The following is a 22,142-nucleotide window of genomic DNA, read 5'->3' on the forward strand; positions in this document are numbered from 1 at the left end:
AATACATTGTTTTTATTTACATTTTACACAGTGTCCCAACTTTTTTGGAACTTTTTGGAAAATCATATTTATCCTCAGTTTTTCTTTTTCTTTTATTTACATTGAAAAGTAACTGATATTAATTGAACCTGATACAACTGACCTTTGTTTTATGGTGATTTTACAGATTCAGAATATCCAATGTCACTTCAGATCACTGATATAAACATATAAACATTTTTATGATTCATTGAATTTATAAATTTAAGTAGAATTAAAACTTCAATCCCGATGAAGTGAAAGCAAACATGAGTGTGTCATCAGAGGAACGTCTTCATGTCCTGATCTTTCCCCAACGGCGTTTATGTCCAGATGTTTTCCTACTGATGGTTACCTGAAGCTCATGAATTTATTCGGTTTAGCAACTTGAGCTCATGATGCTCCATGAAGTCTGTAGATTTGACACCACTAAAAACCGGCGTCATGACCACAAACTGGAGCAGAAATGAAAGTTGTGTTTCAGTCTGGAAGAAGTCTGTCGGAAAACAGACTGGCGGCGGAAATGAGCCGTTTCAGATTTTTGATCAAATTCCAAAAACGTTTTCAGCTCCAGGCTGAAGGAAAACTTCCGAAACTTACAAAGTTCCGATCAGGTGCTGTTCATAAGCCACGCCCCCTCTGGGCCTGCTGCCAGAGGGGCATTGTGGGTAACAGTGCCGAAACATCTGACCACAGCGTGATCTGACCAGGTGACTGCTGGCAGAATATGAGCAGCCGAATTCCGACGAAGCCACAACCTACGACCAGCTCTCTCTCTCTGTTTTTGTCGTGCTCGCTCGCCCTCAATCTAAATCACCTCCATGTTGAGTTTCTTTTTCTGTGGTTCTGCTGCATTCAGGAAGCTGATCCGACACTCCTGCTCGTCGCAGCCCGCTTGCTGGCCATTCAGTTCACCTCCCTGTGATGAAGACGAAGCTGATGATGTCGACAAACAGGGGGCGTGACCACAGTCCCTGCAGCGGCCCTGCAGGATGAGGATGGCGGTCAGGACCACCATGCCCACCGTGGTCCCGCCCAGGACACAGATTATGATGAGTTGCAGGTCCGTGAGGCCACTGGCACTGTGTTCATTGACTGTCACCTTTAGGAGCCTGTTGTCATGACGACTGCTATTCCTGTTGCTGTGGCTATGCTCCCCGCCTCCCCCTCCCTCCCAGCCGAGGTTTGTCCAGCTGGGTCGGCTGGTGTTTCGATGGCTCAATGGAATCTCGCAGGTGGTTCCGCTGAAGCCGGGCTGGCAGATGCAGTAGAAGCCTCCGGCGCGATCAAGGCAGCGGCCGCCATTCAGGCATGGCCGGCTGAAGCAGTCGTCCAGGTTGATGGTGCAAAACCGTCCGGTGAAGCCAGCGGGGCAAACGCACGAGAAGCGGTTGACGCCATCCAGACAGGTGGCACCATTGGCACACGGCATCATCAGACAGTCGTCCACATCCGTCTCGCAGTGCGGTCCCGTGAAGCCGGCAAGGCAGCGACACGCTGGTTCCACCGCCAACCCATCAGCATCTTCACACAGACCGCCATTTTTACACGGAGACCTGTAACCAAGAGAGAAAGAAAAGGCATAAAAATAGTTGAAACAGAAGCACGTCACTTCTGAGGATTCAGAATATTCCAGTCATCTCTGTCTGAACAACAGACTTTAACGTCATAGTTCTGGTCTCATGTACCTGCAACACACCTCATGCGTTGGGTCACTTCCTGTTTTTTCTAACCAAGCATTTAGGAAACAGGAAGATCTGCAGGAAAGAATCTGGTCGTCAGGTCTTCTTTACATTCGTATGATCCATCCGAACCAAAGCAGCTTCAACTTTTTAAACGGTATAAATACATAAAAATACTGACAGTAAAACACAGACTTTAAAATTCTGCAGACAAATTCTTAAATATGCAACTTCCTGTCCGATTTCTTTCTACAATGACGCTGTGTCCAGTAGATTCAGTGTGTAACACAACAACCCCAAGCCATTTTTAAGGGGGCTGAAATGCACGTAGAAGCTGAACCCTTTATAACCCAGTCAACACGCAGACATGATGTTTTCAGGACAGCCTCAGTTGTCAGATTACGAGGCTAAACTCAATTAAAATTAATGTATTATCGTTCTCATGGTAGCAACTGGATATCAACACACGCTGTTTTCAATGTACACCATGGCTGATTCTTCAAATAAACAAGAGGACATTGCTGCAGGAAGAGAATAAATGAAAGAAAAAAAGAACAGAACAAGAGATGAAACAACAACAGACTGACTTTTACTGATTGAAGATCTCAGAGGAGAGACGGGATGAAGACTGATGCTGAACTAGCCAATGTTAGGTGGACCAAACTGAGAAAATCTGCTAAAGTTCAGCAGTGGGGTTTTGAGAGAAACTCAGCTGAGCTTTGTTTGCTCTCTGATTAGCTGATTGTGTTCCTCTAAATTGAAGCAGAAGAAACTGAGTTTAAGCTGAACCTTCTGCTGTTTCTGTTTAGTTTAACACGACATTGTGGGTTTGACACACTGATGTGAATTATTGTGATAAATTGTTTCTGTCATTATCAACAGATCAGGCTTAAAACGTCCTTTTTGATTAATCTCATAGTTAGGTCTGGCCTGTTGACCTAACGAACCCACTTATGCTTGACGCAGGAGTCGGATACAAAGATGGTTGGACGTCGTCCGTCTCCTGCATTGTTTACATGCATAATTTTCAGGGGCCTTGCGGATCTGTCGCTTGTTGCAGCAAACGGAGACCTTGGACAGAGGTGACGTGTGACTACCGAGAGGAACAAACCAGAGAAGAAGAGGGACAGGAAAATGAAGGGCAACAAGGACAACTGTAAAGATGGTGGGAGCTTTAAGGCTGTGTGCATGAGTCGGGCGTGTTGTAAAAAGCTTTCTAGCGGTTGGAGGTTGGATTAGCGTAACCGCCACCAACCGGCGTCTGAAACCGACATCAGAACGTGGAAGTGAACTCTGAACTTAGCAGTGCCCACTAGTGGATGAACTGACTTGACAATGATGGCAACGTAAAAGACGGATGGAAGTATGAGGGCGTATGAAATGGACGTACCTATTACTTATGTAATGGAAAATGAACTGGCCTTTAGACTGAGAATGAACTTGCTTTTTAATACAAGTTTGCGTTTTGTTTGTTTTTTTGTTTTTTTTCATGGCCTCCTCGCATGTTTGGCGTCTGTTTGCTGAATCCTTCGTGCGCACCCTCAGAAATGAACTATATCAGGTTGTCCTCTAGTTATCTGCTTTAACCAACCCTGTCAGTGGTTATCAACTCGGTCATCAACCAGATGTTCGTACTGGATATGTGCAGCAGCTAACAGCAGGCATTCAAACACAATTTAATATTCCCAAAAGGCTGAACTGCAGCCAAAGCAAGGAGGAAAAACCAGGAATGATCAATGTCACTGCGTCGTTAAAGCAGGGGGGCTCCAACAATGTCCCACTTTGGGTTTTATTAGACGAGGTTTGCCGGTATGTTAGTGAGAAAGATCTGATGAGAAAACTGAAGATCTGGATTAGTGTAAATGTCTGAGTTAATCTGCAGTCACTCAGGCTCTGAAACGTAATTTAAAAAGTTTTAGCTGTGCAGTGATTTTAATTAACCTTGTTTCATTTAAACATGCTATCAGATAAGAGGATAAATATTTTATGGAGGCAGTTTTCTGACTTTCATACGCTGCACACACTGTTGCTGTGATGAATCTGGAACTCATCTTTGTTTCTCTGTACAGTTTGTTTCATTTCCGGGTTTGTTCTGAGGTGGGTTCTGGGTTCTGGTTCCACCTCTAGTTCTTCTGCCTCTTTTCTCCTGATTTCTGTTCCAGGATTTTGGAACTAAGCCGCTTAAGTTTTGTTTCTTTATTGTAGTGATTTGGTTTTATCTCTATCCTGCTTCACTTGTAACATGATCATCACTAAAAGAAAAATCAATCTTCCCCTCACTTTACTTTCCTTCATCAAAATTTCAAGCTGCAGGTCTTTGTGGTTCTGATCCAGATTATTGATGAGCTGGTACCGACCTCCTCTGATGACACGGTCCGGTTCTCCGCTTGCAGTTCGGGCCGTGGAAGCCTTCAGGACACAGACAGGTGACGTCTCCGCTGTCCTGCATCACGCAGGTGGCGCCGTTCTGACACGGCTGCTGCGAGCATGCGCTCAGGTCTGAGAAAACCCGACAGAAAACGTCAGAAACAAAGACGGAAACATCTACACAAGAATTGAGGAAGTGACCTGAACTCAGCAGGTTTGTCCAGAAATATGTTTTCATGTAGTTTTTATGCTCGGTGATCTCCATGAAGACGTGACGTGTTGCTGCAGAATGAAAAACTAAATTCCTGCAACGATCACCAAAACTCACCTTTGTCACAGAACCTCCCGCCCCAACCCAGATCACAGCTGCACTGCCACGGCTGCAAGCAGGAACCGTGCACACAGCCGGGCATCGTAACGCAGCGCTCACAGTGTTCCCCATCCCAGCCAGGATCACACCTGGAAGAAGGGAGACATCAAGGAAATGGAAACGTCAGGAAACCCACAGAAAACATGAAAGACCCAGTATGGAAACACGAAGGACACAAAAAAGAAAAACAAGGACAAACATGAGGGAACCAATAAGGAAACAAAGAGGACACATGAAGGAAACATGAAGGACATAAAGAGGAAACATGATGGAATCAATCAGTAAACAAAGCGAAAAAAGGAGGGAAACTCTAAGAAACCGATCATGAATGTGATCAAACCGCCCTGCACACCCTGACTTAAAGGCTTGATATAGAAAACCGAACACGTCAGAATGTTTTCCTGCCACCGAAGCAGCTGAATTTGACCCTTCTTGTTTCCCGTACTCAGCAGGGATTTTGATTATTGACCAAGCTACTGCCTGACTGACTGATGGCTCACCTGCAGACTCCAAAGTCGTCACAGCGGCTGTTGGTGATGTTGCAGCTGCAATCAATTCCTGCACAAATAATAACAGGAAAATCAGCGAATCTGAGAGGAATATTTGGGAAACAAAGAAGAAGCAAAAAGGAAACGTAAACAGAGAGGAAATCAAAGATAAACAGGAAAGTAGAAAGAAAAAATGAGGTATTTCAAGGGACATAGCCGGGAAGTAGAGGAAACATGAAGGAACCCAAAAGGAAATAAGAAGGAATCAGGAAAAAAGGAAATGAGAAAGAAAGAAAGAGGAAACCAGAAGGAAACAGAGAGGAAATGAGAGGCCAAACAAACAGAATATAACAGGAAACAAAGAGAAAACTTCAAGGAAACAAGAAATTAGATGGAAACATGAAAACAGTCTGGCTTTCAGATGCAAACAGTTTGTCAGATGAGCAGAAACTGGTGCTGATAGATTGGACCGGGTCTTGTAAGAGTCTTTGTTGCTATGGGACACAGACTTCCTTTCGTCCAAACTGAGCATGCTCAGATCTCTCTCTTTGAGTTGGCACTTCACACGGCTGCACCTATGACTGCAGCCCTTTAAGGCCTTGTTGGTTCAGGGTCTTTTTAACTGTTTAAACTTTGGATTTTCCCACCAGCACCTGAACACAACAAACCATCAGTCACAGTTTCTGTCCTGCAGATGATTGTTATAGTTCTGTCAGAGTTCTTTGGAGGATCAGATGACTTATTATACTAACACGTTTAGTCCACAGACCGTGACCTCTGACCTCTCTGAGTGCGGGACACAAAGTGGATCGAGTGTCGGCTGGAATGCAAATGGAGACAACAGACTGAAACAGTAGAATCTGTCTCTACTGGACAGCGGCTGGTGGAAAAGCAAACGCCATGCTAAGCGTGACCTAAGGTTGCGTGCCAAACGCCACGTGGCTCAGCGCCTGCTGCAGGTCAGAGGTTAAACTGAGACATGCCCTAACAGCTGAGACAGAAACACCCCACAGGAGGAGAAAACCTCTTCCAGTTTGAAGGAACTACTGAGCTCAAACATCCAGAAACATAATGAAGAGTCATCACTGAAGACGTTTTTCAGCCAGACACGTGGCGACTGTAATTTTAGCCTTCCTGCATGATGCTGATTGAAGTGGCCTCTGCTGCTCTCTGATTGGCTGGTTAGCCCACACCTGTTGTTTTTGTTCACTGTCCAATCAGAGGGGCTTGTTGCGGTGGTGCAGGTTGACTCGGAGGCTATTGTTGTGGATCCCTGACAGAAAGCAGAGCTGATCTGAAGGCCGCCGTAGGAACCTGATCCACTGCAAACCTCATGTGACACCACAGAGACGGGCTAGAAGGTTACGCTGCCTTCCAGGGTTCACAATAAAGTACGAAACCACAGTTTTATTGCGGAGGGAGACCCAAACAGACAAACAGATTGGTTCTTTGGAGTAGTTTAAGTGTAGAGAATTGTGCTGTAGTTCACTGTGTGACCTGAAGGTGGCAGCACCCTGAACTCACACACACTGAAACGATGCTGCAGCTGATTAAGATGGTTTGATGGTCAAAGAATCATCAGCTCAGCTTCAGAGCTGAAAATTTTATTATTTTAACCCCTTTAACAGCTTCTGTTTCTGAGGCCTACTGCATCACTCTTTCAAGAAGACGTTCTTAAGGAAGGGAAATAAGGAGAGAAGGCTGAGGTAGGTCACATGACATAAAAACTGGACTGAAGATCAGTGGGAACAGGTCTGATGGATCATGACGGATCCTCCCCAGAACCCAGACCTCAACATTACTGAAGCAGTGTGGGATCATCTGGACAGAGAACAAAAGGCAGAGACATCCAACAAAGAGCTTTGGAAAGTCTTTCAAGGATCCTGGAAAACTTTCCCTGATGGCTACTGAAAAGAAATGACAGGAAGCTTCTCTAAGAGGGTTCAGGCTGGGATCAAGAATAAAGCAGCTCAGACCACATATTCACTTTAAGCCTGTTAGAACTGGATGGACTCGGGTTCTGCTTTTATATTTGTTCGTGCAGCTATTTCCAGTCTGCATCAGGGCTGTAAACAGAGCTGTAGATGTGTCTGGGGCGCAAACGGATAAAAGCTGGAACGGATCAATGAACATATGAATGTTCTGGTTCTTCTGTCGGAATAGAACTTCATTGTTCTGGGAGTTCTGCAGCAAGAAAAGCCCACAGACGCCTGAGGGGCTTTAATGAGTGAAGGTGATTATTTTACGTGTCCTCTATGAGGGTGGGGGATTGCTAAGGAATGATGTCACCTGCAGCTGAGACCAGATGATTTTAACGACGATAGTAGATCTGAGATTAGCCGGGTCAGACAAATATTTACAGTCTCACTGCACCCCCTCCTACAGCCGTGGTCCCACCCCCGCCTCCCCGATCCTCCACAGCAGCTGCAGCTGACTAATGACTGACAGGAAGAAACCAGCTGACCTGCTGCAGGGGAGGGGTCTGCTATCCCAGGAGTCACGGGGTTTCATGGTCTCTGAACCGGGTCTTTACCTAGTTTTAGAATATGAAGCGGTCGTTTTGAGGCCATGTTGTATGATGTCATCCAGAGGTGACTTCACATAGGTCCAGTGATGGTTGCTGGTTTAAAGTAAATAACCAGTTAACAGGTTAACATCTATTAAAAGTTTATTAACTTGTGTAATCTGCTGTGGGCATCAGTGGAAAAGAGATGGAACCAAAGTTCTTAATTTAATTAACTTTTTTTATTATTACTATTTTATGTTTTATTTTATGTTTGTCTCATTTAATTTAATTAAATTTTTAATTTAATAAAAAAAATTATTTATTTTATTTATCACATTGAATTATTGTATTTTAATTAGTTTTCCCCAGTAGTTAATTTTATTTTTAATTTAATTTGACATTTTATTTAATTTTATTTTTTGTTTGATATCATTAATTTTTTTTCATTTTAATTTGATATTTTTTATTTTATTTCTTTTATTTCAATTAATTTGTTTTAATGCATTTATTAATTGTAAAGATTTGAGAACTGAGTGACAGAAACGAGACGGAGTCAATCAACCAATCAGAGTGAGGAATGTGACTGTCAATCAATCAGTTGTCAAACACATCGTGATCAGAAACATGACGTTCATGAAGCTGCCAAACGTCAGCATGTCGACTTCTCACAGTTTAAACAGGAAGTGTGTGTGTGTGTGTGTGTGTGTGTGTTAACGCTCATAACAGAAATGATCAGTAATCAATAATCCCTGAAGTGAGACCGTCCTGCAGGTTGAAGCGGCAGTGTGCAGACGTAGGTGTGGCTCAGTGTTCATGTGACCTACCTTTACCTGCGCAGGGTGGTACGAAGCAGAGGAGGCAGCAGCTGAGCAGGACGGCGGCGGGTCGGACCGGAGACATGTCGGGCTGAAACAGAACACGGAGGAGGTGACCCGGAGTCGGTCTGTCACATTTACATAAACAGAGTGAAAGCTGAGACGGGGACGGCGTCTTCAGCGCCACGTCTCAAGCTGTCATCGTCTGGATCAAAGAGTGGACCAGGTGTCAGGGACATAAATCAGAGCTGCTCCAGGATCAAGTCCAGGACCGAAGTGTGAACTAGGGTTCAGCTGTTAACACCATCTGAACACATCCAGGAAGCTGATGTCCCTCAGTCAGAGCCTGCAGGAGGACGTTTTCCGGAATCAGGTGTTTGACTCTGAACCAGAACCACAAATTCTGAACCAGAACTGCACAGTGAACACAGAAACCTTCAGAACCACCAGCTGCTCTGTTGGATTTTAGCAGCGATGTGAGCTGAGCTGAAGGAAGATGACCTCGAGATGACTCGCAGCTTTTTTAGGACGTCTCTGCAGGTTTGAAGCGTCATTGAAATGTCTTCTGGTCCTTCTGAGATCAAACGGAGTGAAACCTGACCTGCCAGGCTTTGATCCGGGACGTTTCTGACACGTCTGCAGGACGTGTTCAGCTCCTCCTCTAATCTAACATGTTAAACTTCTTTCATTTAGTCTAAAATATAATTAAAACTCTGAGAAAAAAGGAGGAACCAGAACATCTCAGACTCCTGTAACATCCCTCTGCTAAAATCCTGAAGTCCCAGTTTGCTCAGATCCATGTTATTGGGTCATGTTGGACACAGCTGCAGCTTTTTAAACTATTGGTTGTGAAATGAATAACATGACCAATCAACAACATCCAACAAACCCCACCCAGAAAGTCCAGATCCAGATCCGTCCGAGTCCAGACAGAGGTTCTGACTGGTGATGGATGTCTGTCATTCAGCTGCACCAATATGCTGCTAAAAACACAAAGAACCACCTCATCTGAGACTCCAGAATCAGCTGACAAACTCTAGTAAGCACTTATTGATCAGTGATCACTGTGATTGATAAGTGTCTATAATTCACACAGAACAAAGTCACAAAATATCAGTTAGAACCAAATAAATCTTCTACACAAAAGAAACATTAATAGGAACTTCAAAAATAAGGCCAGTGTAAGACACCAACCACCAAGTCTACGCCGACCATCAGAGAATTTCTTACAGCTTTTACAAGAAAACAAAGCTGACAATCATTAGGACCTCCTAAAATAAATAAAAACCATAACAAATAAACAAACAACAACAACTGAAGTTTCTGAGACATAAAAACCCTAAACAAAAGCATCTTTTAGTGTATAAACCCACGGGACACCTCAGTGACTGTCAGCATGCAGAGGACGAGGAATGAGGAGGGATCAGAGATGAGTGTGATCCTGCAAATGTCACCACGTCTCTACGGAGGCTAGAGGCAGACTAGGGCGGCCCGGAGACCCCTGCAGTCACGGGGGACTGGCCCCAGCAGGCCGAGATCAGCAGCTGCTGACCCTGCCAGGCACCGGCCATCCAGGGCGACCAGAGTGAAGGACCCCGAACACCAAGAGCCAGGAAGCAATTAAAATTGAGGGACAGTAACCACACTGTGCAGGGAGCGAGGCCACATGAGCAGCCATGCACGACATGCTCGACATGACACCCTCCCCAGAAGTTGTTTATGGTTGTGTTTTTTGTGTTTTGATGTCTTAGTGTAATTAAAACAGAGAGGCGCGTCGCCACAGGGTGCAGCCAACGACGCCACTTTGAATGGCCCCTCTGCTCCACCCACATGACGTGCACAACTCCCAACTCTACATGTGTGTGTGAGAGAGAGAGGGAAAGGAGAGGCGTCCGGGGATGTAAGTCCAGACGGAAGCAAACTTCCCTCCAGAAGTTCAGCCGCTGGTAGCAGTAGGCCCTCTAGTTCCCTGGGAGGCCCCCCAGGGCGAGACAGGCCAGGAGCAGCTGTCCGCCACGACTAGGACACACTGCGACCACAGCCAGTGAGCCGTCACTCACCTGGAAGGCACCCACCCACCACATGCCTAGGGGGAAAGAGAGAGGGACAGTGGGAGAGTCCATACCCACGACCCCCGGGCCCACGCAAAGTTGCAACATGTGCTTCCGTTGTTTGCAGCAAGTAACACAGCGGAACGTTGACATGTCTGTCCCAGCTCTAAGAGTCTACACTAACCGAGCTGTTACGCTAACAGTAAGTCCACACCAGTAAAGAGTCTACACCAACAGAGTCAACACGACCGAGTCAATGCTGAGCGTTTACATGTCTGAGGGTCTATGCCCACCAAGAGTCTATACTAAACAAGAGTCTACGCTAACCAAACAAGAGTCTATGCTAACCAAACAAGAGTCTACGCTAAACAAGAGTCTATGCTAACCAAACAAGAGTCTACGCTAAACAAGAGTCTATGCTAACCAAACAAGAGTCTAAGCTAAACAAGAGTCTATGCTAACCAAACAAGAGTCTATGCTAACCAAACAAGAGTCTACGCTAAACAAGAGTCTATGCTAACCAAACAAGAGTCTAAGCTAAACAAGAGTCTATGCTAAACAAGAGTCTATGCTAACCAAACAAGAGTCTAAGCTAAACAAGAGTCTATGCTAACCAAACAAGAGTCTATGCTAAACAAGAGTCTATGCTAACCAAGAGCACACATGGCCAAGAGTCAACGCTTAAGTTACAGGTATTATCCAGAGGCTCATTTTCAGGCATCCTTACATTTTCATATTTTGAATTACTGTACTAATTTGTTTGTTTGACTCTTTATGCTTTAGAAGGAGACAGCCAGCAGAGGCTGCTGTGTGTTTTGCTTGTATTAATTCATGGTGTTACATCAGGGCTCCAGTAGGGGCAGTCACGCTCTTTTCCCCTCACTTATTACAGGCGAGTAAATGCCCGCTGGAACTGCCTGCCGGAGTTTCATTCTTTCAATCTTCCCATTCTCAACCTTTTTAAAGGTAATTACCTCAATATACACCACGATAAACAGCGAACATTATTTGTAGCTTTGTCTCTTTGTATAATTCACTGCACGTTCCAGGAACATGAATGTTTTATACTTTTGTGTTGTTAGTCTGTGTTTGGCTAGCTAGCTGCTGGAGACCTCGTGGCCCGCGACGGGTCCAACAGTTTGGTTCATTTACACCATAAAGTTAATTTTATATCATTGTGCTGCAAGAACCAGGCATAAATTATGGTGCATGTATTCACTGTAAAAAGGGTTTTGATGCGGATAAATATATTAATTACTTAGAGATCTAAAAAGATTAGGTATTCAAAGCACTGTTTAAAAGAAAATTGAATTATTTCAGACAAGTGAACAGAAGAACTGCATGCTGGTGTTTCATTCTTACATTCTTCCCATTTTCACCCTTTTTAAGGGCACAACACTAACCTTAGAGTCTACTCTAACCAGTACTCTGTGAGTCTATGCTAACCAAGAAACCACACAACCAAGAGTCTTCAGGACCAAGAATCTACACCAACCAAAAGTCTACACTGAGCGAGAGTCTGCATCCGGGATCTCCATTTCTGGTCCTTGAGATCTGCTGTCCTGCAGCTTTTTGATGTTTCCTGCTGCACAAGCCTATTAACTCTTTAATGTTTGCATTAAGAAAAAAGTAAGAGAAATATGTTTCTTTGCATTTTCTCTTTTCTTTTGGACAATAATCATAAGAATGAATGATTTTTAACATATAGTTGAGATGACAGTTAAAATATAGTAATAATAGTGAAATAGTCAAACTTGAAACAATAATGGAATAACAAAGACTTACTTCCACAAATTATTATAACATTCATTACAGTCACTGAAAATATTGAAGGCTTGAGGAGCCATTAATCTGAATCAGGTGTGTTGAAGCACAGGACAGCAGACCACAAGGTCCAGATTTGTTGATTCCTGTGTTCACACGGATCCACAGCAGGAAACACATCAGTCTAAATAAAACTAAACTCCATCCATCAATCCCAATGTTGATTTGCATGACCAGTTTTGTGGCTTTTGAGGCTTCAGTGGCAGTATCTGGACCTCTGTGGGTCTTCTAAGGAACACAGACTCTGCAGAGTCCTGAATCTGCAGCAACACCACCTCTCAGTGGGGCATCTCCATGCTCCTCACCTTGTTCCCAACCTCTGTCTCCACCCATATCTGATGACGATGAGGGTTACAGCATACATCCAATGAGAGATTTTAATCAAGAAACCTGAGGACAGTTCTGGTTCGTTTCACCTGAAATGTGATGAACCTGGACTTTGAAACCATGATGTCATTCAGGAGGAATTTTTACCACTTGATGTTCGTTGATGACGTCTCAGCTGTCCTCGTGAAGCAGAATCAGGGAATAAAAGACAACAAACAAGCAAACAGACCGACTGAAGTTCTGAGTCAGACACACAGAACCTTCAGAAACTGGTTCTGGATCAGGTCATGTGACTGCAGGTGTTCCTACCTGTTCTTCCTCAGGTCCTCCTGCCGTCGGATCGGACTTTTCCTCGGGATGGTTCGTCTTCGTCCTTGCGGGAGCTGGTTCAGCCTGTTGCCGTAGTGACGGACCTTCAGCTCACACAGTCGACTGTCAGGCGGGAAAACAACGAGTGGGATCATTTTTCCAGAGATTACAGCGAGGAACACAACCTCCGCACAGACAGGAACCGACATGCCAGCGTTTGTGTGGCTGACATACCAGAGCGCACACACATACGCACACACACAGCTTTTATTTCAATGTGTTTGCTCGAGAAAGAAAAGAATGAGGGGAGTGTGTGTCGGAAAGGAAAGCAACAGGTGGTGTTTAATACTACACACACACACACAAGCTGGGAGTGTGAGGCTGCATTCCCCTGCAGTTTTCTGCAGAGATGTTTGCTTCACCATGTTCAGATGATGGCTGAAGGAATCTTCCATCACAGATCAGCTGACCACATGAAAACAAAAAGGTTTAAAAGCTCCAGCTGAGGCAAACATCATCACCATGGCAATGACATTCTGATTCTGGTCACCTACAAGTTTTTACATGTTCCAAATAGTCCAAACATTTTCTACCTGGTTCGTCTTACCAACGTGTTTCACATCTGACAGCTGCTTCAGAAAGAAGGAGGTTGGAGTAACAGTGGGAGGATGAGAGATTATTAAAGCTGGTCTGTTTCTTCTCGTAACCCAAAACAGTTTTGGTTCTGTTTGTGTGAATCCATATATTTATGGAGTTCTTTATGGGGATGGTCTGGTCCAGAAAGGAGAAGCAGAACCAGATGAAACAGGAAGGAGGACAGATTGGGTTTAATAATGACCCTGAACCATCCTAATGAACAGAGTCCTTACTGGCTTTATGCTAACTCTGCAAATGAATCAGGCTCCCTAGCCACTAGGGGACCTTGGAGCTGAATGTCCAGCCTCATTTAAGGAGATTTAAAGCATGTAGATATAGATATATTATGATTTATATGGGCGTTAGTGATAATGCATTTATAGGTATAATGCTGGTTTAGGTAAATGAGTGTAGTGGTATATAGTGGCGCGTGTGTTAACCTGGTGTGTGCTAATTCCTGGCTGCTTATGAGAGAATATGCTGCTTAACCTCGCTTTCACGTATCCAACTGCCTACGTTTTGAATGTAATAGTTTACATACATGCTTGTATGCTATTATTGTTACCAGAGAACACCATTAGGGGCGCATTAGGAAAACAAATCTGGAGAGTTTTGCCAAATTTGATGGATGTAAATGAAACAAGAAAAATTGTGATAATATATTGAATATTAGCTCGTTACTGTATTTTGTAGAGCAGTTATAAAAAAATGCTGCAAAGAAGCTGCGATATGTTTATTACTTAGTGGACTACTTTGCGGGAAGCTGGTGTCAGTAGATCAGTGGTTGATGGAATTGCTCAGCCAACTCAGTCGTCTGATGACTGTTGGAAAAAACACTGTCCCAAATCCGTGCACGGACATAATGGTCTCAGACTTCTTTCCACTTCTTTTTCCACGTCTGCACATGAACTTCAAAGAGTTCTGATCTCTCTCCAGCTGTTGTGACGTATATATGTGAGGTATTTGTGTCACTGTGCTGCAGCAATCATACGTCATAAAGATGCAGGTAATAGACCCTTTTGTAATTTATACGTATGTCACACGTGCATCCTCGTGAACATTTAAAAGTTCAGACATAGAAACAGCCTGTTCTCTGTAGAGCTCACCAGAGCTGCTTTTGGAATGGCTGAAATTAAGGACCAAGGCTGAATTTGGGGTAAAACAAGCACGTTGGTAAAACAATGTTGTTGGACTTCTGACACCAACATGAAATTGTTGAAAAAATGTATAATATGGAACCTTTAATGCTCACTGTAATGAAGTCTAAATCATTGGACTGTTATGGCACCAAGACAACATTGTCTTAGTGAGGCAGAAAAAAACAGAAAAGGGAGGAAGAAATAAAGTGAAAGGATAAAGGTAAGCCAGTTGTTTGTGATGAGGGATTGGGATGGTGGTCACCCAAAGAGCACAGGGGGTCCCCGAGGCCTTGAACATTCAAAGCCTTTGTGATCAATGTCCACATGTCCCTTTTTTAAGCAAACAAACAAGCAAACAAACAAACAAGGCTATATGTTGTTTATTTAACTTTGGCTTTATTGAAGGACAGGACTCAGCAAGAATAAATCATTTATAGTGAGAATCTCACTTTTGAAAGCGTAAAACCAAACATGGGTTCAGCCTGGGGTGGTGCAGGGGTCCATGGCTTTTTAGTATTTGCATAAGGGGGGTTACCAAGGAAAATAGGCTGGGAACCACTGATCTAAGGGATTAGGCATCTCTCTGTCTTATGTGGGCAAACAAGGGGCTCTGAAACAGCATCTTGGGCCCCCTCATAGCTAGAAACGGCCATGCTGATGAAGCAGCTCGTGTGACATAAGTCTAGTTTTAAGAGTCTGGGTATTTATGGAGTGGTTTTTACAGACTGAAGCTGAACAAGCACTAAATGTACGTTTAGACCTCACAGGCCGGTGTGATGACACAGGAGCTCAGAGAGGATCTGTCTCAGAATAACCCGGCAGCAGGTCTGCAGATATAAAAACTGAATGTGTGTCAGCAGATCTGCTTCCGTCAGGAGAGTCCGATGCTGTGACTTCAGAACCACCGTCTTGATGCATGAAGTCACTGATGCACGAAATGACTCGAGTCTCATCTGAGCTCTGCAGCCATCACTGCTTCAGTTCTGTCAGAACCTTTAACCAGGATGAAAATGTCATTTTAGTTCTGAACCACTTGGATCCACCTTCCAGGTTTGGATTCAGGGATCAGCTCTAGCTCTGATCTCAGGTCAGAGGTCTATGATACTGCTAGACTGGTCCTGTTTAAGGAGCTGTTTTTATTTGATGTTTTTTATTTTCTTTTATTTTTACAGGAAGAAAACGTTTCATTGAACGGTTGAAAACTTTCAGAAAACCTTCGGGTTGATTTAAATGAAGCCGCAGATCTAAACTGAGATGCTGAGATTTACAACATCTTCATGTTTGGGCTGAAAATGAATGCTGGTACTGGTCAGCGACTGAACCAGAACCACAACCGCTTTTATTTCCTGCTCAGGTTCTTTTTCTGTGGATTTCAATCTCTAGCAGATCATAGCGTAGCCTGGATTCTGTGTACTTAGATCAGTCACTGTGTAGTGTTACTGACTAGAACCTGAGCAGGTTTGTAGATTTAAGTCTTGTTCATGGCAACACGTTTTAAGCTCACTCACATTAGAGAATTGTGGGTGTTCAGCCTGTCCAGGTAGACCCGGTCCTCAGAGACTGAACCTACCAGCAGACTGTTTATAAAGACAATGCCGTGTAAATGCAGTGAACTGGTTGGTTGAATGTTATTGTGAGCTTGGAGGAGCCGACTCCACAATAAAGACAATGAAGTTCAGATTTAAATTTCACTAGGTGATCTTCATCAGTTTCAATCCAGCACACACAGATCTGAGTTTCTGCTGCAGAGCAAATCTAAAGCACCAACAACAGAACCAAGCGCAGCAAAGGCTGTTCCACAAATTTATGACTTCGCCCCCAAATGTCAGCAAAATGCTACAACATGCAGATGTGTTTGTGGATGGCCTCAGCAGCAGGATGAACCCACAGATCTAACCTCATGTGTTGCTCACAAAAAAGCATCTGTAACAGTTCATGCATGAATTCATGTTTTACTGGGGCATCGAGGTTGGCCACCAGTTGGTTTAAATGTCTACAAACCAGGTTCTGCATGAACTTAAAAAATAAAATAGTCTAATCTTTCTGTTATCTGACCAGTACTTAACTCCAGCTACACAACGTAGACTTCTGGTTTTATCTGAACCGGAACTTTGAGGTATTGCAGTGAAGACTTATGCAGATAGAGACGTTCATCCCAGTCCTCAGCAACATCCGTTCACATGAGGACGTAACAGGTTGTTCATGGATGATCACATTTAACAGCTCATGAAGGTTTTTTTTTAAATCTGTGTTGTATGTGAATGTGACTACTCACTAAAATGTCACAGCCAGAGCCGGCCTGAGTCTTTATGGGGACCCTAAACAGAATTTGATTTGGGCCCCCCCTAGACCACCTCTACGCTACTGGTGCTTTTTTACAGGTGTTTGATAATTTCATTCTTTGTAAATGTAAAACTCTCATTCATGTACATTATTTGTAGTTGGCTTACATCATACTGGTGTCACTTTGACTCCAGTGACTTTAATGGGACGGCAAATTCTGAGAAAGAGTTTAGTGTTAATTTGCGCTTTTTAATATGCAGTGTGATGCACACGTGTGGCATACATACACGTATACATAAGTAACCAGACTGGGCCAACAGGTGGTAATAACATCTACATTAATGACATAAAAAATTAACAAAAAACATTCTGAAGACCCATTTATGCTCGACACAAAAGAGGGATATGCAGTTTTGTCCTTTTACTGCATCGGTTACACAAGTAAGCACATGACCAAGTACAACGATAAAAACTAAAGACAAATACTGTTCAAGGCAAAGATAATAAGATGTTGGTTGTATTTTCCAACACATTTATGTTACACAGTGTTTGTCCAAATATTAATTTTCTTATCAACATATCCGTTTTCATGTTGATGAGAACAAAGTAGAAAATCCAGGCTAACATGGCGACAACGCCCACGGTCCTAGCGTTAGCTGCTAATATGGGAGCCAATAAGCTGCAAAACAGACTGCATGTGAATGGTTTTCTTAGTTTCTAGTCCTGACTCCTACGCACCATCACGTTTTTCTTTTGCATTCAGCTAACGTGTTAATGAAAGACATTAAACAGACGGAAGCGACATAGTTTCTTTTGTACATGTATAGATGTAAAAATGAAATCAGATAATAGGTCTACATTCATGAAAACGGTATTTTGGTGAAATCTAGGCATGTTAATCCGATTTCCTTATAATAAGATAACAGCAATTGAGCCTATTTACACACCAAAAATTTGGTCATTGCCTGATTTTTGGTGTTGTCAGATAATTTAAGTGGTCATGATTATGACCCATTTATCTGACTTGTCTTTTTATTTGCAAAGCTGTGGCGCTTTCGTCTTTTAAACGTCTTGTATAAAAAAGATGGGAGCGATGCCGTGACAACATGAGAATGCAAAAGAATGCGTTTTTACTGTATTGTATCAAGAAAGGAGAGCCAATGCTTACAAATATTTACATATATATTTACACACACACATACATATATATATGTGTGTATATATTGTTGGGTATTGGTGACGGCCGATTCACATGTCTGCCATCTAGCTGTGAAAAGTGGTAAAAGGTTTAAGCTCTCTTTCTGGACACATGGCCTGGTGCTTGTTGCAATATTGCTACTTTGTCACTTAGAGGGTTAAAGAATGCATAATATTGACGCAAACATACCATATTTATTTATTCATTCATTCATTCGTTATCTATGCCGCTTATTCCAATTCAGTCACATGGAGAGCTGGAGCCTACCCCACAATTAGTAGGTGAGAGGCAGGTAAACCAGGACAGGTTACCAGTCCATCACAGGACCAACACAGAGAGACAAACAACCATTTAGACACACTCCTAGGGAGAATTTAGACTGACCAATTAAAGACATGCATGTCTTTGGATGGTGGGAGGAAGCTGGAGTACCCTGAGAGAAACCACGCAAACACGGGGAGAACATGCAAACTCCACACAGAAAGACCGCTGTTCAAACCCTCCCGAGCCGAGGATGTATTTAACCAAGTTTCAGTGTCCATCTGTAGTCGCAGAAAGGAAATACATAACGGGATCAACAGTAATGCAACAATAAAAATAACAGTAATAAAACGGTTTAGGTGACAAAGACGCTGTACAGTAAATAAAACCTGCGTTAACGTCTCTGTATTACAGTGCTAATATTTAGTTCCCATTATAGCAGCCAACGCTAAGATCGCAGACTCTTCCATTTTCAATAAAGACAGAAATAACATGACGTTTGGTGACTCTGTACATACTCTGAAACAGACTGGAAAACATAGACAAGTATTTTTGAAACATTTCAGATGTGGATGTAAAATCGTGAGATTTGATGATCACAACTGGATTAATCTCAGTTATTTTCATAGTCATATAAACGTACAGAAACAAGACAGTAGACATAAAATCAGAGATCACAACGTTTTCCTTTTGTAAATAATCACAGCGCCCCCTGCTGGTTCAGAACCTGTAGCTTCTGACTGTTATCTGGTTCTGTTTCCACAAACTGAGGTTATAAACTTTACACTCATGAAACTTTTTCAATGAAACAAACATTGCTTTTGCTTTTAACGACAATAAACACACATACATGAGCCAACAGAATCCGTTCCTACCTTCAGCTTTGTTCTCGCTGCTTCACAAACCTGAATCTTCAGCTGCAATCCCCCCTGCTCAGCACACACACCCACGCACACACCGACCCTCTGCAGCTTATTATAGAGAGTGTGTTTGTGTTTGAAGCTGCAGCCAAAGACGAGGAGACGCTCCTCACTCCTCCTCCCTGTTCAGTAAACACACCAACACAGAGCTGTGTGTGCGCTGTTAAACTCACTTTTCTGTCAGGTGATAATTAGTGTTGATTAGAATCAGAACAACAATCTGCAGCTGTTTTAACACTTTCATCAGCTGATGGATGCAGCTGCAGCTGAGCCCACTGGAACCAGAACCAGAACCAGAACTCTTCTGGAAACATAAAGTTCTGTTGCAGTTTAATGCAGCTGGATTGTGGAAGTCTAAGACCTTCCTGCATGTTTGGACACAAAACCATCTGTTATCAGGTAGCAAATTACACAGATAAGCTGGAGTCCTAAAGCCAACAAGACCAGAACCAGTCTAATTTAAAGACCCAATAAAACCATGTCGAGCTGAAGCAGTTATGAGCTCAAGATCAGTCTGAGCTGCAGATGCAGACAGGTCTGGTTCTGGTGGGTTTCATTCAACCAGTCTGAGTCTTTTTAAAACATTTTGCCTTTTTGTTGCCAGCTGTTGTTTGTTTGGACTTATCTCCTGGACCGGGTTGCGCTCTCGGATCTGTTCTGTATCTGTCCATCAGCTCTCAGCAGCTTCGTCTCCTTCCTGTCTGCGTTTGTTGCTGATTCAGATCTGACTTCAGATCAGGATCTGCACACCAACCCGACAGGTCCAGACCTGCCCCACCTGCAACAAGGTAGCACTCTTCCATGCAGAGCGGAGACAGATGGTCCTTATCCAAACACAACCAGGACCAGGTCTGTGCAAATATGTTGGCGACAGTATGAGATGAAAACATCGACTGAACCATCAGAACATCTGTCCAGTAGTTTTAGACAGCTGATCAGAACCCGTTTAGAGTTCTGAGATCAGGAATCTGTGGTGAAGGACATGTTCATATGATATTCCTTCAGACATGTAAAATTTCATGTTGGACCACCAGAACCAACCAGAAGACCATTTTAAAGTACTTTTCCCTGGGGTATTTTTTTCTCTTTTTATGTACAATATATTTATTTTCAGTGTACAATATATTTGGTTTACAATTCCTGTGGCTTGAAATAAAGACAGAAAGAAGAAGAAGAAAATGTCCACAGTCATCGGTATAAACATTAAAATTCTTTATGACAATAACAGAACAAGCATGCTGGGTCAGTCAGAACCAGGATATGGACATTAAACAATCACTAGAACCACATTAAGGAACCTATAGAAAGCTCCTGTTGCTCATCAGAACCAATATTTGGTCTTTTTTTCATTTATGCACCCATTATAACCATCAGAACCTACTGCTGGGCCTTCAGAACTTTATCTGTACCAACAGAAGTCCATAGCAGAACTCCAGAACCTCGATGCTGATCATTATATTCTATTAAAATCTCTCAGAACCTCCTGGATATTGATTAGAACCTAACTTTCAACCACAACATCTAAATGGACCCAATAATTCATCAATAACACCAGAAATTCTTCAAGTTCCTCCAGAACCAGCCTGGAACTAAACCAGAACTTCAGAAAAATTATAGATGTTTTGGAACCATTTGTTTTTCATAACTATTTAACAACTCTGATCATCGTTATTGATCATTGGAATGGATGGATGGATGGATGGATGATTAAGATGGATGGATGGATGGATGATTAAGATGGATGATGGGCATGTGAAGATGAATGAATGAAAGTAGAGATGGATGGATGATATGTATTGGATAGATAGAGATATTGATTGGTGTTCATCCAGAACTGAGGAATCAACCAGTCAACCAATAGTCAGCTGACAGGTGATTTCCACCTGAATGTAATTTCCAGGTTCTGGTAGAACCTTCGGTCTGGGTTAATCTGAAGGTTCTACCAGACAACCCAGACTGGAGGTTCTGGTAGAACTCCAGTCTGGGTTGGTCTGGACCTTAGCTGTAACTGGATCTTTCTGTGAGGACGTCTGGAGGTTAAATGCGACCGTGGGCTAAGGTTGGGCTGGCAGTGGGTGGACTTTGAGTGGATTGTGGGTGGATTGTGGGATTGTGGGGGGTGTTGAGAGGTTGATGAGGGTCTAACCTGCTGAAGGAAACATATCAGGAACAGCTGGGAGATTCTTCTGGACTCTAAGCTGAGAGTGTTTCAGACCACCTGGCTCACAATGCTGCTCTGTTTATCCAGGCAGAAGAATGGGAGTGGGGGTGGGGGTGGGGGGTGGCCTTGACCCCTCCCTCACACAGCAGCTGAAGAGCCCCCCCACCACCTTCACCCTGCATCCCTGTTTTAACATTCAGTGCTGACGCTGCCAAGTTTAAACAGGAGATTAAGGAGTCACATATTTCCTTTATTACTTCCTTTGTGCTTCAGTTTCCTTCTGTACATCCTCGTCTCCTGCCTCCTTCCTTGCTTTGCCTCCTTGTGTCATGCTTCCCATTGTTGTGCTTCTTCTGTCATTTGGTCCAGCTCACCTGAACCACCTTCCTGACTCACCTGAACCAGCTTTATTTATTTCACATGGTTTAATACTGAGACACATTTCTGATGGAGAAATATGGAGGCTGTTTAGAAATAAGTTTTTCATTCCTTTAAGCACTAGTTTTAAACTGGCTCTGATTGTCATGACTGACGGGGTTCAATTTTTCACCTTGGTTTTATATTAGGAGTTAAGCCTTTTTCTGGCTTTAGACCTGGTTTTCATTCAGCTTTAGATCTAGTTTTCACTCAGATTTAGACCTTTGCAGTTTTAAATCTGGTTTTTAACCTGGTTTTATTCCAGTTTGGAACTGGCTTTAAGCTGAATTTATTCTGGGTTTGATCACAGTTGCAGTGTACTCTTTTTTTCAGACTAACCCCTCGCAGAACATGGAGGTACAGATCTTTT

General features: G+C 43.2%; 1 protein-coding gene across 3 annotated transcripts; it reads right to left on the reverse strand.

Moving 5' to 3' along the window:
* On the reverse strand, positions 1-19,328 carry dlk2 (delta-like 2 homolog (Drosophila)). 3 transcript variants are annotated; one of them, XM_042011144.1, is made up of 7 exons: positions 19,150-19,328; positions 12,758-12,880; positions 8,262-8,337; positions 4,938-4,995; positions 4,396-4,526; positions 4,058-4,199; positions 1-1,574 (listed from the first exon to the last, which is right to left on the reverse strand). In XM_042011144.1, exons 3-7 carry the CDS (start codon positions 8,329-8,331, stop codon positions 827-829), a joined length of 1,149 nt encoding a protein of 382 aa, XP_041867078.1. In that variant the 5' UTR covers positions 8,332-8,337; positions 12,758-12,880; positions 19,150-19,328; the 3' UTR covers positions 1-826. The 3 variants fall into 3 exon arrangements, with proteins under 3 accessions (XP_041867078.1, XP_041867076.1, XP_041867077.1); XM_042011142.1 differs by having other exon boundaries at positions 8,256-8,337; positions 19,150-19,325; XM_042011143.1 differs by lacking the exon at positions 19,150-19,328 and having other exon boundaries at positions 8,256-8,337; positions 12,758-12,890.
* Between the last annotated feature and the right edge of the window lie 2,814 nt (positions 19,329-22,142).

The sequence above is a fragment of the Melanotaenia boesemani genome, chromosome 16 (assembly GCF_017639745.1).
Source record: "Melanotaenia boesemani isolate fMelBoe1 chromosome 16, fMelBoe1.pri, whole genome shotgun sequence".
Lineage (NCBI taxonomy): Eukaryota > Metazoa > Chordata > Actinopteri > Atheriniformes > Melanotaeniidae > Melanotaenia > Melanotaenia boesemani.

Excerpts from the sequence above, each read along its gene's own strand:
- dlk2 (XM_042011142.1), bottom strand. The coding sequence starts at position 8,331 with ATGTCTCCGGTCCGACCCGCCGCCGTCCTGCTCAGCTGCTGCCTCCTC. Across the intron at positions 4,527-4,937 it reads GACGACTTTGGAGTCTGCAG|GTGTGATCCTGGCTGGGATG; the intron begins GTGAGCCATCAG and ends CCCTTCTTCCAG. Across the intron at positions 4,200-4,395 it reads CGGGAGGTTCTGTGACAAAG|ACCTGAGCGCATGCTCGCAG; the intron begins GTGAGTTTTGGT and ends GGGTTTTCTCAG.